Source organism: Chanodichthys erythropterus, chromosome 7, assembly GCF_024489055.1.
Source record: "Chanodichthys erythropterus isolate Z2021 chromosome 7, ASM2448905v1, whole genome shotgun sequence".
In the NCBI taxonomy this organism is placed as follows: domain Eukaryota; kingdom Metazoa; phylum Chordata; class Actinopteri; order Cypriniformes; family Xenocyprididae; genus Chanodichthys; species Chanodichthys erythropterus.
In genome coordinates, this window is record NC_090227.1 from 40,151,288 (window position 1) to 40,168,317 (window position 17,030).

The 17,030-nt window shown below is 34.6% G+C and overlaps 1 protein-coding gene across 2 annotated transcripts in view; it reads right to left on the reverse strand.

Annotated features, from left to right (window-relative positions):
• The window catches only part of tp53i11b (tumor protein p53 inducible protein 11b), a 70,276-nt gene that overhangs the window by 4,417 nt on the left and 48,829 nt on the right, over positions 1-17,030 (reverse strand). For both annotated transcript variants that reach the window (XM_067390545.1, XM_067390546.1), the window contains exons 4-7: positions 5,749-5,807; positions 4,162-4,210; positions 3,949-4,045; positions 2,509-2,610 (exon numbers count right to left, since the gene is read on the reverse strand). In XM_067390545.1, coding sequence (XP_067246646.1) covers positions 2,509-2,610; positions 3,949-4,045; positions 4,162-4,210; positions 5,749-5,807 — 307 coding nt within the window. The remainder of the gene's footprint in view (positions 1-2,508; positions 2,611-3,948; positions 4,046-4,161; positions 4,211-5,748; positions 5,808-17,030) is intronic.

Below are 17,030 nucleotides of genomic sequence, written 5' to 3' on the forward strand. Positions count from 1 at the left end.
TCACAAATATGTAAGCTTGGGATTTTTTAGAATTTTGAGATAAAAAGTTGCAATTACCTTTTTTATTTTTTATTCAGCAGCAGACACTTCCATAGTTTATTGCCATGACTTAATTATAAAATCATTTTTAATATGAGCTCTCAATCATACATTATGACAAATCAAATTGTTCCCGTTACCAGTGTCCATATCATAGCAAAAAATATTGGAACTATTTCAATGTTTTAACTATTTGAAAATAAAAATATTAGTCAAAGACAAAGTTGATGAACAACAAAGAAACCCATAACGCGTAATAGAATATGTGGCAGGTCTATTAGTTATTTTTGTCCCATCCAATGCTGGTTATCACCACGTCAATCAATATAATTTTGGACTCAATCCCGCATTTAAATAAGTTAGTCATTCCCAAAACTTTAATGTGTGTATACTTAATGAAACTTTCAAATTGCGAATGGGTTCTAAACAGATTTTCCTTTTTTAATCACTGCAGCTGTCAATCACTTCAGCAAAAACACACAAAGTTCTGAACTGTTGTGAAAACCCCTGTTATAATCAATGAAGCTGGCTACACTGCACAATGATTCCCTTATCGACCTTATATTGCATCAAAATTATTAGTTAGCAAGTTACTGAATTAGGTAGCTGCTTACTAATTAACATTTTCTGCACACATTTGAGCATTAGTTAACTGCTGCAAGTGGCAACACAAGACTAAACATCATCATTGAAAATACTATGTCAAAACATAGCACTTTCTGCAACTAACAGTAATTGTTTTTGGCCAGTAATAAACTTTTTGTTCTCAACTAAAGAAAAACCTAAGAACTTTTAAAAAAATAATTTAAGGACAAAAACAAGATTTTCCAGGACATTTTTCATTTTCTCTAATTTTCTAGGACTGGAAAGTTTGTCATCAATTTTCCAGGTTTTCAAGGTTTTCCAGGACGAGTGGGAACCCTGTTGTCTGTCTTTTATAGCCGTACTGAAAGCAGCAATTGATAATTTACCTCAGATCTTCAAAATAAATGGAAGGAAACAAGAACGTTCAAACTGTCAACTCATTGTGAACAGACAAGTGTATTCTATGACAAAGACTGTTTCAGTAACTTAGAATGTATTTTTAATAATGTTAAAATGCTGTAATATTCATCAGTTTATGTACTCATATATTTCGTTGCGAGTGCCAGTGGGTTGAGAAATCGAGTCCCCCCAACAATCGTTTCGATTTCAAGCCTGTTGTTTGTGCACTTAACGTAGTAAACATCATCCAATAGTGAAAGAGGTTATAATTAGTCAAGACATCACAATAACTTTTGATCAAGTATTTAACCGCATGGGTCCTAAAGGAGACTCGATTTCCTGGGGGGACTAGATTTCTCATGACACCGGGAGCTTGCAGAGAGAGCCGCCCACACACTCTTGATTGGCCGTGATTTTTGATTGACTTTATAATATATAATATATAACTATATAAGTCTGGTGTCTGGTGTGGACAAATATTTTTTTGCTGAAATCTTATCATAGTAATAGTAATATTATAAAATATTATTTCAATTTAAAATAACTGTTTTCTTTTTGAATATATTTTAAAATGTAATTTATTCATGTGATGGCAAAGCTGAATTTTTCTGCATCATTACTCCAGTTTTCAGATCCTTCAGAAATTATTCTAATATGCTGATTTGCTGCTCAAGTTATCAATGTTGAAAACTGTTTTTTTCATGATTCTTTGATTAATAGAAAGTAAAAAAAAAAAAAAAATACTTTTTTTTTTTTCATAATATAATTGTACTGTAATTTTAAAGAAACTTTTATACATAAAAATATAAATTTCTTTCAAAAATGTTGAAATGCTACACAGCTCTCTGCAATACTTGATTCCGATTGGTCGGTTGTACCCTTAACCTATTTCACTGCAACATATCAGTGTTTTCTGTTTTTGATATTACTCTACGTTCTCTTTTTTCTATATCAACTTCACTGGTCACATCATGCATCTCAAAACAATTACTACAACTTAGTGTAATAAAAATGACCTGGCAAGAGACAAAAAGACATGTTACACTGTTTATAAAAAAAAGTAAATAAAAACATTATTACTAAAATTCATAAAGCAAGATTAAAAAACAGGTAAATAAATCAATTTCATTATTTTCAGGGCCATGTATTTATTTATTTGTTAAGTAGTCGTGTAATAAGTGGAAAACTGCAGTCAGGAAGTTTATTTGTTGATGCTATTGTACTACCATATTTGAGACAACTGCTCAATATGTTAATATTATAAAAAATATAAATTAATATTACTTCTTGAAACATTTCAACCAACTATATGTGTAAAAAGCCACAGACAATGTTCGTTACAATATATACTGTATGTACTATACTTGAATGAATCCACTGAGAGATCACAACCACTAGAGGGCAGTGCCATCATGACATTACACAGCCCATCTAGAGCTGACAAAACACAGCATGCCTAAGACTCTAGTTCTCATTGATACAAACCTAAAAACTGGATGGCGAAGTAACAAGCCTCGCTAAGTAACGTCCACTGGATGATAACCTTCTCAGCGGTGTACAGGCCATTCCACATGATCAGAGAGAGACCTGCCAAAAAGAGGGCAAATAGTGTGATAAATGTACGCTACCGTTTCAAAAGTTTGGATCAGTTTTTTTAAGAAATTAATACTTTTTATCCGTAAGGATACATTAAATTGATCAAGTGGCAGTAAAAACCATTTATAATGTTGCAAAATTTTCAATTTCAAAATAAATCCTGTTCCTGTTGAACTTTTCTATTCATCAAAGAATCCTGGAGGGAAGGAAAAAAAAAAAAAAATAGCAGCATAACGGTTTTCAACAGGATCATGTGACAATGAAGACTTGCATCACAGGAATAAAATTTAAAATCTATTAATATAGAAAATAGCTACTTTAAAATGTAACAAAAGTTCACAATTTTATAGTATATTTCACTGTATTTTTGAAGAGAAAAAATTCCTACTGACCCCAAACTTTTGAACGGTGGTATAAACAAACATTCAACAAACCTTGTGTCTCACAATGTGCCTCAAACATCATTTAGATTAAATAATACAATAAAATATAACAAAATAATAAAATATTATATAATATAAATATACAAAGTTCTTTCACGAAACTCTAGATGACATGTACTTAACTCAATCACCCTGTTCTTTATAGGGCACAGCTGATTGGTTCCTGCTGTATCAGCAGACAATGAGCCTGCAGCTCAACTTTCAAATACTTGGTCAGCATTGGTCATGAGTCGAGTTTAGTTAATTTTCTAGGTTTAAACCAATGAATGAATGAAGTGAATTGTGGAAATGGCAGATGAAAACAGAAAAAAGTGGCATAAATAGACTAAGAAATGAGTGAGATGACAAATGTTCACTGTTTCACTGAGCTGATATAAAATCCTTCCTGTTCACTTTGAGACACCAAAGAATAGTGGCTGACATGTACCGACAGATTTGGCAATCACCAGGAGGATTAAATGAGTAATATTAAAAACATGTCTCGTCTATTAAATACATTTTGAGGGAAAGATAAGAAAAGGAAGCAGGTAGAGAGGAGAATAACTGCACAGCTAATTTGTGCAAATTTGTTGTCTGCAGTGGACCAGAAAGAGTCCGATTTAATGTGCAATTAAGTGAATGAGCAGCGGAGAGCGTGCAGTCCTGCAGGGAATATTTCCTCCTCGCTTCTCTTCACAATCCACTGGCTGACTGGCCATTTACTCGCATAAACACAAAAACACACATCCTAAGAGCCCCTTGAGTAGAAGGGTAAAAAGACAGAGGAGTCTGTTTACAGCCCATTAATAGATGCGCTGAACACATGACAACTTCTAACTAAGGCTGTGAGAGATCATTAGGTAATGCTGCTTTATTAAATATACAGAATGAGATGAATATGACTTACTGAGAATGGCCCCTCCATAGAGACGTATAGAGACACTGGTGGCTGTTTGCTCCTGATCAAATACAACCTCGTACAGCTGGTTGGGGAAGACTAGGGCCTATAAATCACACACACACACAATCACTTAATGATGAATAGATTCATTGTGGTACTGAAGATAGTAAGAATGCAATGGTCCTGAGAACTTATGGAGCTGCAAGTACTGAAACTCACCATAAGGGCCATGACTGTGAAAACCACAGCAGAGAAGAGAATCCATAACCTTGAGAAAGGAAAAACAGAGTCAGTAGAGAAATTTGCTAACTTTGATTGCATATTCTCTATTTAAAATGAAATGCCATGGGCGGTTTAGCAATGCTATACAGAGGGATTTAAAAGCCTGTGACCAAATATCTGGGGTTCAAAATTGCTTTTAAACCTGGAAATAAACTGAAAGAAACTTTTTTTAAGAGGTCCTGACATGGATTTTTTCACTTGGTAAAGTTTTTTGCACAAGACAAATATACATGCAGCTATTTTCAAATTTCATTCTGACCCTCTGTCTGAAACGTATGGAAGATTGTTTCTGCCATGAAAAAAAAAAATTCACAATTCTGACTTTTTCTCACAATTACAAGTTTATATCACAATTCTATGGAAGATACCCCTGGAGATAAAATGTTGAGAATAAAGTCATTAAAATACGAGAATAAAGTCACTAAATTACGAGAATAAACATTAAATTTCGAGAAAAAAGTCGAGATAAAATGTTGAGAATAGTCACTAAATTACGAGAATAAACATTAAATTACGAGAAAAAAGTTGTTAAATTACGAGACCAAATTCGTTAAATTACGAGAACATTCTCAACATTTTATCGACTTTTTTCTTGAAATTTAACGAGTTTTTTCTTGTAATTTAATGAGTTTATTCTCAACATTTTATCTCAACTTTTTTCTCGAAATGTAACAACTTTAATCTCGCGATGGTTTTATTTTTTTATTATTGCTTGTCCCTAATCCTCTTCCGTACAATTCTGTCTTTTTTCTCAGAATTGCGAGATATAAAGTCAGAATGGCATGATAAAAATTCACAGAAGAGGACGTTTTAAGCTATGAAACAGAGACCTCTTATATGTCAAAAGATCAAGGCAAATTTGATTTCTCATGTCATGACCCCTTTAATGCAAAATGAAAATATTAATAAGAAATATTTTAGATGCTACCCTATTAAATAAACAAATTTGTGATATTGATTATATGACACTTTTTACAGAAGGTCAGATAAATGAATGGGAAATATTTTAGATTCTACCCTATTTTTAGGGAACTAATTAAATAAATAACATTAACAGAGCGAATTAAACTACAAATATTTACACAACAGTGTATATGATCATTAAAAATGTTTTAATAAGAAAAATGCAAAATATTAGCATTTTCACTAGTGGTCTCAGACGTATGGACCTCATAGAAGTGTGTTGTGTTACATAATTGTGCAAAATTAAAAGAGGTATGGAGACTTGACAAATAATGCACATACATTAGGAGCTAATAATATTGCAGGGGATTCTTCTTACATAAATCATTTGTTTAGTGTCCTTAAACAAACAAAACACTACAGGTTACTTTAATAGCAGATCAATTTGTACAATTATCGAGTTCAGGGTTCAGCTGGTTCAGCTATGGCCTGTCAAAATAACTGTGCTTTAATTAAAGGCCTGCTATTTTCTGCACTGCTGACCCAAGGCAGAATGTAATAAATGAGGTGTATGAGAGCAAACTCCCAAGTACCACAGTGCAGAGAGGGATGTTGTTTTACCTCAGGCCCACAGGCTCTCGAACCGCAAACTTGATCTCATTCCCCAGCATCTGACTGATCTGAGAGAGAAGAGGAGGAAGGGAAGTGAGGAATAAAGAAAGATGGGGGGGAGAGAGAGAGAAAGACACAAGGGAGAGAAACGCGACACTCAGAATAATAAAAAATTGTCACATCCAGCAACAGAAACTTCCATTCTGAATTCACTTTGGATGAAGAAAAACAACTAAATCAGTCTGAAGCATGATGAATTAATAGTGCATGGTGAGTTATCCACAGCGAATCGGGAAAAAGTCTTTAATTAAAGTGAAGAAACCCGTTGTGAACATTGACGTCTGGTGGCCACCGGTGAATAAGTGGATTAATAACACTATATTTAGCATGAAACCCAATTTGATGATAAATTAGCAAATGCAGCCACCCACACTGAGTCACATATTCACACATATTCACACATATTCAGGTTTATGGCTGTCATTCAACGCAGCCACCTACTTCTTCATAGCTGTTAAACAAAGATGGCAACACTACAAAGGAAATCAAAGTGTTGGCAGACTCCTCCTTTTGTTTAATCACCTTTTTGAAAGGTGAGACTGTTAGCAGTATATCACGCATTCCCATATGGCTGCTTCAAACAGTTTAATACAATTTAAGTGCATTCATTTCTTCTAAAGGAGCATTTTGGTTTCCAAGGAAATCTTTTACTAAGAACCAAGAAACATTTTCATTTAAACAACAAACCCAGAGGAATTTTTTGGGGAGAGTTGCACTAGAGCTTCATTGTAGTAAGATTCATGAACAAATTACTTTTATGAGTTTAGTGAATCAAAACATACAGCATTACCGACGTAATCTGATTTATGAAACAAATAACTACACTAAAAATAATGCTGGGTTAAAAACAACCCAAGTTGGGTTGGAAATGGACAAACCCAGTGATTGGGTTAAATGTTTGCCCAACAAGCTGGGAAGTTTTATTTTACCCAACTATTGTTTAAAAATGACTATATGGCTGGCTTAAAATGAACCCAGAATAGTTGGAAAATTAAAAATCAGACACATAATTACTAGAGGCAACAATAATAATCAAAAGGTGAACATTTATTAATAAGCAATTTAATAAATGTTTATTGTTTAATTATTATTATTAATTAAACCTATTAATAAATGTTCATTTATTAAACATATTAATAAATGTTAATTTCCAACATATTTTGGTTCATTTTAAACAAGCAATTCAGTCATTTTAAAAAGATAGTTTCAACCCATCTTGGGTTGTTTTTAACCCAGCATTTTATTAGAGTGTGGGTTCTTTTAATGAATAATTTACAATTATGAATTGCTCACATAAACACTGTCCTGCACAATTTACAGCATTTTTTTAATTTTTCCTTCAATGAAAGTAAAATGGACATTATAATTGACATTTATCCAAATAAATGGGAAATGAATCAAATGGAATCAAAAACTGAATTGAATCAAGAGATCTTGAATCTTGAAGTTTATTAATACACAGTCCACTGCAATTTGAAAAATCAATCATAAAACTTAGTAAAGCAGTATGTACAATATTGTTCAAAGATTTTAATGTTTTTGAAAGAAATATTGTGAAATATTATTACAATTTAAAATAAGTTTTTTTATTTTGATGCAAATGTGTGATGTTATTTTTAAACCACATTTAAAAATCTAAACAATTAAAATAAATAAATTAATGTGAAATAATATGTCTATATGAAATAATAATAATAATAATAATAATAATACTGTTCAAAAGTTTGGGTTTTTAAAACATTATTTTAATATTTTTAAAAGAAGCCTCTTATGATCGCCCTTTTTTTTGTCAAAAATACAGTAAAAATTGTGAAATATTATTACAATTTAAAACAACTCTTTACTATTTGAATATATTTTAAAATGTAATTTATTCCTCTGATTCAAAGCTGAATATTCAGCATCATTACTCCAGTCTTCAGTGTCACATGATCCTTCAGAAATCATACTAATATGATGATTTGCTGCTTATAAAACATCTCTTATTATTATCAATGTTCAAAACTGTTAATAATTTATAATTATGTGGAAATGGATACATATTTCAGGATTTTTTGATGAATAGTTTAAAAGAACAGCAATGATTTTTTGTTGTTGTTGTAAAAGTGTTTACTGTCACTTTTGATCAGTTGTGTCCTAAATGAATAAACATTTCTGTAAAAAAAAAAAAAAATCTTACTGACCCTAAACCTTTGAACGGTACTGTAGAGAATCAGCATAACAATTTGAGTCAAATTCAGGATAAAATGTCAGAATGTATTTATGTTTGTATTTCTGTTGAGATCGGTGGTTAGTAGAACCAGAATCTCAAGTTGGATTGCTATTCTATTGATTTGTGCAAGGAAGCATTTTAATTTAAGCCACAACTCCAGGTTTGCTGATTAATGACATTATAAATGCTGTGATGGATATGAGCGGGATGTGTTTCATTTATTCTCAGTGGGTGTTCAGCTAATGTCAATAAAGAGCCAAACCTCCAGCATCCCACTCTGTATGGATTTCCTTAAAGACTGTGAAATAAGACAGAATGGGAGCGCAAAAGGGAGATGATAAAGAGAAAATGAGTGTAGAAGACAGAATGGAGGTGGGGAAATAAGCATGCAGAGATAAAGAGAGAACGCACACTATGAGGGCTATGATTGTGCAGGTCCCAGTAGATCCTGCCACAGTGAAACAGCAGATGCTGCTGCTGGGCTTCATACCGGGATGTGCTAATGACTCGAAAATAAATTAGATTTGGTGACTGCCAAGAATGCAGATGCCCAGAGCTGCCCAAACTTCCAATATTGCCCAAAGTAAACAAGAGAAATAATAGGATTTTTCACCCCGTTACATCCAAAACTGTCGCCTCGTGCTGCCACACAACTTGTATTTCAACTCAGCCTCTGCTGAGGGACTGTTCAAGTTAATGAAACGACAACACAATACCACAGTATCTTTCAAAGAGCAGACAGACAGGCTTATTTTCCCGGTTGAGAGTGTGAAGAGTGCTGAAAGAGCAGAGCAAAATCATATTTCCCCATGACAAGACAAGAAATGTCAAACTATAAACCACAGTGAATAAATATAATGTAACATTACATTTTGGGGTGCAAATGTCAAAATACAAGGCCCGCTTACACCAAGGACCATAACTATAATGACAGCAATAAACATACAGTTCTAAAAATGTTCTAAATATCCAGCTGATGAATGATAAAAACATTGGCAGCCAATCAGAATCCACTCTGCTTTAAAGAGTTTGAGCATTTAAAGTGGCAGACGACAACTTCAACGCATGCTTAATATAAACCGAACAATATTGTGCATTGGTGTGGACACTAATATAGTTATAGTTATCTTTATAGTTATCATTCTTTGTGTGAACAGGCCTTTGGAATTTTGAAACATGTAAAGCAAATAAAAGTTAAGTGTAAAAGTAAAATGAACAAGAAATATATTTCAGATTCTGAACTATTAGTTCAATTCTGATGAAAATAATGTAGGCATTGTAACATTGATGGCACTGATTTTTGTACAGAAGGTCAGATGTAGTTCTTCGATTAAAGCTAAAGACGCTCTTTGGATCATTTTAAATCATGCCAAATCAAATGATTATCAGGGCCCAGCTGTTCAAGTAATTTGAATCATATCTTGAAAATGGGTTGTTCAAAATAAAAAAGAATTCTGAAATAAGATTTCTGCATGTACTCAGTCTTGGTTTTGAGCTTGACAATACAGCATTAAAGGGGACCTATTCTGCCCCTTTTACAAGATGTAATTTAAGTCTCTGGTGTCCTCAGAATGTGTCTGTGAAGTTTCAGCTCAATACTGTGGGGTATATCATTTATTATCGCTTGACAAATTTGTCCCTATTTGAGTGTGAGCAAAAACACTGTTTTTGTGTGTGTCCCTTTAAATGCAAATGAGCTGCTGCTCCCGGCCCCCTTTTCAGAAGAGGGCGGAGCTTTAACAGCTCGCACTTCAGTTGTCATTAACGGTGTTCAGCCTTACATTGTTCAAACCGGAGTCGACACTGACGGAGAGTCTCAGGAAGAAGTTACAACTTTTAGAATGAAACTGGACGTTTCTGAATGGTTAGTGGATAAATTTATGTAGTTGCTGTGGAGTTGAGTCAACTCATCCACTAGCATGTGCCGTCATGTTCATCTTTTGTGCAAATCCTGTATTGAATTGAACCTCGTTTGTGAAGCAGTTCGGCGTAAAATGACGGCATGATAACAACACTCTACTACAACAACTCTTCCTCTTCTCTAAAGCAGCCCAACATGGCCTCACCCCCTTTGTTGCATGTTCTTGGGGGCGGGGTTTATGTAAATTTTGGGGTTAGTGATGTCATTAACTTCTTTAAAAGAAAATATCTAACATTGCATTGAACTTTGAGCATTGTAACTGTCATCGTGCAGATGTTGTTCATGCTCAAACAGCAACATTAAACACTAACTAAAGTTAAAAAGTGAAATCAATCAACCACCCCTTTACAAAGATATTTTGAGCTGCTAATCCCAGTCCTCGAAATCTACCCATAACCATTTCTTAAAAATATGTACGGTTATAAAGAAAAATATACAGACAAGTGCAATCACAATGATTTATTTACTGCAAAAATATCAAAAGCGGTACCAAAAGAAGTCCAAAAGACGATGTGTTGCAGTTGCATTTGCTGTCCTTTGTGGCAATATATAATAGTTTTTTATGAGGTACAGAGCAGAATTGACATTATTAATCGCTGAAAATCTTATCCCGATCCACTCTGTGAAGGTGTGCATTTCTCATTCAAACGCACATCAAATGAAACGCTGCATGCCTTAATCTGTGATGAAGCAGACGAGAGCCAATATGCGTTTGGTATCAATGCCGTAAAACATATTTTAAAGCTTCTTGAGGTGCCAGTTTTTGAATTTATAATGAGTGTGGGATTTGACGGTTATGGTCGCTGCTGAGAATGGAGATGAAGGTCGCTGGATAAAGAATTTTGGTCTGTTCCTCACAATCGTGAATACTTCAGCTCAATTGCTGCTGTCATTAAAGCAAAAAATGACAAACCAAATACTAAGGCATAAATTCTTGGTAAATCAACTATTCATTCAAACTGTTATGCTAATAATTTAATTTATAATAAAAAACCTGCATTAAATTAGAAAAGAATGCAATACAGAAGGAATTTCACTAGTCATCTCAGACTCTGGGCAGCACAGTTACATGCCTGTTCGAGCTTGACCTCAAAATCAAGATCTCTATGAATAAAACATCAGGTATTTCAGACAGATATACCAAGGAGAATCCATTTTTTATTGAAGTTTTATTTTGAGTTTGATTAAAGATTATGGAGTGCACAAAATATAATGATGTCCACGAATGATGTCTACAGAGTGGAACTTAAGGTTTTAATAGATGAAAACACTCATTTCTCATTCAAAAGATCCACCCGAGCAATAGCATGATGCAATCAGTTACAAAGACACACAAGAGCCTTTTCACAATCAAAGCTGACGTAACACTTCTTCTGGTGCAATATTTGAATATGTGCAGAGAATCTGAGCTTGACTGCAGATGGAGATCGTTTTTGGGTCCGTTTCTCACACAAATCAATCGTTTGGCCTCAGAACACTTGGAATATTTGCCCATTGTTTCTGTGTATGATGTTTCTCATTGAGAGCAACTCTAAAGGGGCACCCTGTGTGTTAAATGGTGACATCAAGGGGTCCTGACCAAGCGTCAATGTGTGACGAGTTGGGAGTGAGAATGTGCTGAGCCTTAAAGTTCTTGCAAACTTGTATATACATACATATATATACACACACATCTCATTGTTGAAGAGGGACGATAACCTAAGATGCATTATTTAAAAAATCCCATTAAAGACTTAAGACAAAAAAAATTGCTAATGTTATATTTTTACACAGCTGTGATAGAAAGCGTGCAGACTTTATCAACTACAGTGTGGTTTGGCAGCTCTACAATTCAGCAGAGAAGTCAGATCAGTAATATAGTGCGGTGTGCCTTAAATTATAGGTCGTGATCTTTCCACCATTGTTGACATTTATGTCTCATGTTTGCAGAGAAAAGGTCTAACAATTCTGAAAGATCTCACAAATCCGGCCAGACACCTCTTAAAGGATTAGCTCACTTCATAATGATAATTTACTCACCCCCATGTCATCCAAAATGTTTATGTCTATGTTTCTTCAGTCGACAAGAAATTAAGGTTTTTGAGGAAAACATTCCAGGATTTTTCTCCCTATAGTGGACTTCAACTGTTACCAATAGGTTGAAGGTCCAAATTGCAGTTTTAATGTAGTTTCACAGGACTCTACATGATCCCAGACGAGGAATAAGGGTCTTATCTAGTAAAACGATAGGTCATTTTCTAAAAAATATATTATATATACACATTATTTAACCACAAATGCTCATCTTAAACTGCTCTGCCATGGGCCACGCATTACGTGACGTAGGCAGAAGTACCGTGGTAGAGTGAAAAACTCATTTTCTCCTCCAACTTCAAAATTGTCCAACATCATTGTTTTACCTTTTTTTGTAAAGGGCGTTTGAATATACATTGATGTATATATGTTTTCATTCTTTGTATTTATGTGTTTAATGTCATTTAGTGTATGTTATTGTTGAGCTCAGCAGGAAAAAAAATCCAGACAACTAGATTATGGCTAGATTATGACTAGATTATTAAAAATAAATAAATAATAAAATATATCTGTAATTTACAAGGATTACATAGAAGTTACACAGAGTTGCATCACTAAGTAGAAACTTCTGCATTCAGGTCAGAGGTGATCAACTGTAGTGATGACAATATTAGATTAAATTTACATCCCATCCATTTTAATTTTAGAGCTGTCATATTTCATTAGGATTCACAGCAGTAAAGATTTCAGGCTCAAAAGCGTGCTTTCCCAACTGCCTAACTGCAAATTGCATTTCCTCTGGTGGTTGGTTCTCTGATGGCCTTCTTATTCAGTGTGAGCAGCCAAGACCTTTCTGAGCTCTGAAACAGCGCAAATATTTCAATTTGCTGACCACATTGGCCTCTGCAAGAAATTCTCCACGATCCTGATTAGAGGCTACTGCAGGTCAGAGTCTACGCAGAAGATAAAAGCCAGGCATAGCAATGAGAGTGATCTCATGGGAGCTTTAACCAAAGCCCAGGTCGACTTGTGTGGAAGATATAAAAAATAAATTGTGCTTTTCAGGACATCAAACATTGCAAAAGGAAATGAGGGGATCAGTGGGTTTATTACCATATCTTTACATTGGCTCGGTCTCAAATCAACTTCCATTAGGATACTTTGCAGGCCATTTACACCAAAAGGCCATGCACAAATAAAAAGTTCTACCCTAGGTGTGTATCATGTGATTGTGCATGTGTTCTGACATGTGCATCTGTTTGAAAGGGAGATTGGCCTCTGGCTGCTGTGACATTACTGAATCATGCATCTGTACAGTCATTCTAACATGCGTGGTTTTCACAGGAACAGACCCTACTCCAGGAAGCAGACCTGAATCATGAGCGTGAGACGCATTTAGCCGCAATAATAATGCAGAATAGTGTGGCACAGGCCGGCAAAGTGAGGCAGAGGGAAGGCAGGAAGAGGAAGAAATAAACAATGCTGTTTTGGAGAGAATAATCTGCTGTGCGTGACCGCCTGCTCCTTCATCCTTCATCCTTCATCAAGCACCGGCACATATGCGTGAAGGAAAAAAAAAAGTGTGCAATGCCGGGAAAGGAAAATAACAGAAATCCTTCAGTAAATCTGTCACTGGAAGGATATGACCCACAGTGTTAGAGTGACCTCTAATCTAATCTAACTACCAACAAACAGTGGCGTAAACGCACCTTTAACCAAGTAAGATGTGATCATTAAAAATCTCTCTCCAGTAAAGGGATGAAAATGTTAATGTTCCTCTCTTTCATATATACAAATCTCTTCAAAAGTTTGGGGTCAGTAATATTTTTTCTTAAGAAATTAATACTTTTATTCAACAACATTAAATTGATCAAAAGTGACAGTAAAGACATTTATAATGTTGCAAAACATTTCCATTTCATGTAAATGCTGTTCTTTTGAACTCTATTCATCACAGAATCCTACAAAAAAGTATCAATAAATAAAAATATTAAGCTGCACAATTGTTTTCAACAAAGATAATAAAAAAGAAATGATAATACACTCTAAAAAATGCTGGGTTAAAAACGTGCTTAATATGGCAGGGATTGCTAAACTGTTGGGTGAACGTCGCCAGGCCCTCGTGTCCGAATTTAATTTGATTCTATCTTCACTTGAGGCCAAGATAAATGAGTTCAAACTGCAGTTTCTGACCATCCCCACAAAGAAAACCATTCGCTGGGTTTGTCCTCTTTCAACCCAACTTGGGTTGTTTTTAACCCAGCATTTTAGTGTGTAATATGATCTCGTGACACTGAAGACTTAAGTAAGACAAGTGAGCTATTGAAAATTAAGATTTGTCATTACAGGAATAAATTACATTTAAAATATATTAAAACTAAGTTATTAAGTTATTTTAAAATGCAATAATATTTTATAATATTATCCAATTTTTCATTCTGGCTTTGGCAGCACATAAAGGCTTTCTGAAGGTTAAAATGGTTGAAAATGGACAAACCCAGCAGTTGGGTTAAATATTTGCCCAAATTGCTGGGTCATTTTATTTAACTCAACTATTTTTAAAAATGACTGTATTGCTTGCTTAAAACGAACCCAGAATATGTTGGAAATGAACACTAATTAATATGTTAATTAAATGAACATTTAATGAATAATAATAAACATTTATTAAATTGCTTATTATTATTATTGTTGCCTCTAGTAATTATGTGTCTGATTTTTAATTTTAAACCCATTTTAGGTTCATTTTAAGCCAACCATTTAGTACTTTTTAAACAATAGTTGAGTTAAATAAAACTGCCCAGCAGGTTGGAAAAATCGTTTAAGCCCACTGCTGAGTTAAAACAACCCAATTGACCCTTCCCAAACAACCCCCCCCCCCCCCCCCCCCACCTAGTTACTTTTGCTTTGTCCGACAAGCCATGGCACTGTCACGCCAAACGCAGTGAAAAATAAATTGCGGAGCAAAGAGGAAACGGACAACACCTCGACAGACAAGACAAACCAGGTTACTTATGATATTAAAAGTCCCAGCTTTCAAACGGTGTAGTTTTTTAAGAAATTCAAACAATAAATAACATTTTGTGGCTCTTTAATGTGTTGTGACAGATTGGCGTAGCGCCTCAGCTCAAGAGGCTCGTAAACCGATCATCTCTTACTACGAGTCCATTTATAACATCAAATAAACATGAATGAACATGAGAATCAATGTTGTTTTAAACGTGGAAAGATGTCAATATACACAATTTTTCAAGTTTAACTCCACCGAGATTAACTCCTGGCTGCTTTGTTGGACAAAATGGCAGATTCGGCGTTCTGATTGGTTCGATCGCTTGTCAATCAAACCCCCGGCGAAGGATCAATTGTTGGGTTTGTCCATTTTTAACCCAGCATTTTTAGAGTGTACTCTAACAAAATATTAGTTCATGTTGAATTCAACCACAAGGACTTGTGTTTGTTTTTACATACTTTCCACTCCTTGAGTCCATGTGCCTGAAATTCAAGTACTTTCAAAAAGCATGGGAACCCTGAGTTGTTTAATGTTTGAAATTCATTCATTCAAATTCCTTTTATTGTTGAGTCAGAAATACTGCTCTGATTAATACATACTGCCAATCTGCTTACTTAAAAATACACTGCAGCTTCAAAGTAGTTAACTACTTTTTCCACCTATAAGGATAGCTTGACTGAAGCTTAATTTAAATCACGAGTAAGTTTGTAACTGGCAAGTAACACCTCACTGCACTGTTGTGCAAACCAGAAGATCTTTCACTGAAACCTCTGCAAATGGGAGCTTGTTAGATGTCTAAATCATACAATTCCATTAGTCTTTTCAAATTATACTGAATAGCCACCACTGTGTTCACCAGAATTACTGCTGAATGGCTGTTAAATCCTACAAAAGACCCTATATTAGTGAAATAACCACAGAGCTGAATCAAACAGGGGAAGTGCAGCACAGGGCCCATACCACAGCTCTGAGTAACTCTAACATCTCCACACAAACCAAGACCTTCACTCTTTATACAGGAAATTCAACCCTCCTGCTCATGAAGAAAACAACAGCCGTTTCACTGCATCACTGTCCTATGGGTGTACAGATTAAGGATGAGTGAAAAGCAAAATGGAGTGCTTCCTTCATTTATTTTTAGTTGTGAATGGGTCCATCTTCCTGTCTCGCAAACCAATTTTCTAGCTCACAAGCGAGGACAAACCGCCACAGAAATAGGTACAAGCATCAAAGAACATATTTGTGAACATGAGCGCTGTACATTTATCTATAGCATGGAAGTATATAAATGCTTCAATTTTTCATATAACCCAGCAATGCTGGATTACGTTGTGCAGATCTAAAAAACCCTCTGTTTACAAGTACCAAGCAAACAGTATCTTAACACAAGCTTTACTTGCTTTATAGTAATAGAAGTGATCAGATTAGAGAACACACAATACATATGACACTTTTTTATAATATAACAGTGAGGTCATACAGTTTTTAAAGAGTTCAAGAAATGTTTTTTTTTATATGTTCTTTAAAATGTTCAAGTTTTTTTCACAACCCTCATTCTGACCCTTTGTCTGAAATTATCTGTTTTTAAGAGGCAGCTCCTTTAAGGTTTGTCAGTAAATGGCTACTGTTATGACTAACTAACATAATTTGATAGGAAACAGTATTAACACCTACTTGCTATTGTCTTTTAAAAAATTATCCATATAAAACCATCATTTACAAACAAAGAATTGGCTGCTTCATCTTTCATTTTTACCTCGTTTACAAGACAAAATGCTCCGAACAAACATGTCCTCTGATGCAAACTGTGACACATCCAGAGTAGGTAAATGTTTGCAGTTAAGCGAATGAACACCAGTGGGCGGGCCTTTGGTGTGATGATGTATAACTATTCATCATTATCTTGCTCTGGAAGCAGTCATGTGCAAATGTATTTGCCCTTGTGACATCACAGGGCACCCAAAATCAGAACGAGCCATTTTTGGAACTTGATTAAATAAATGCTTTGTTTATAATGAGGAGGATTTTTAAGCTATGAAACATGCAGAATGTTTTAATGGTATAAAGACCTCTTT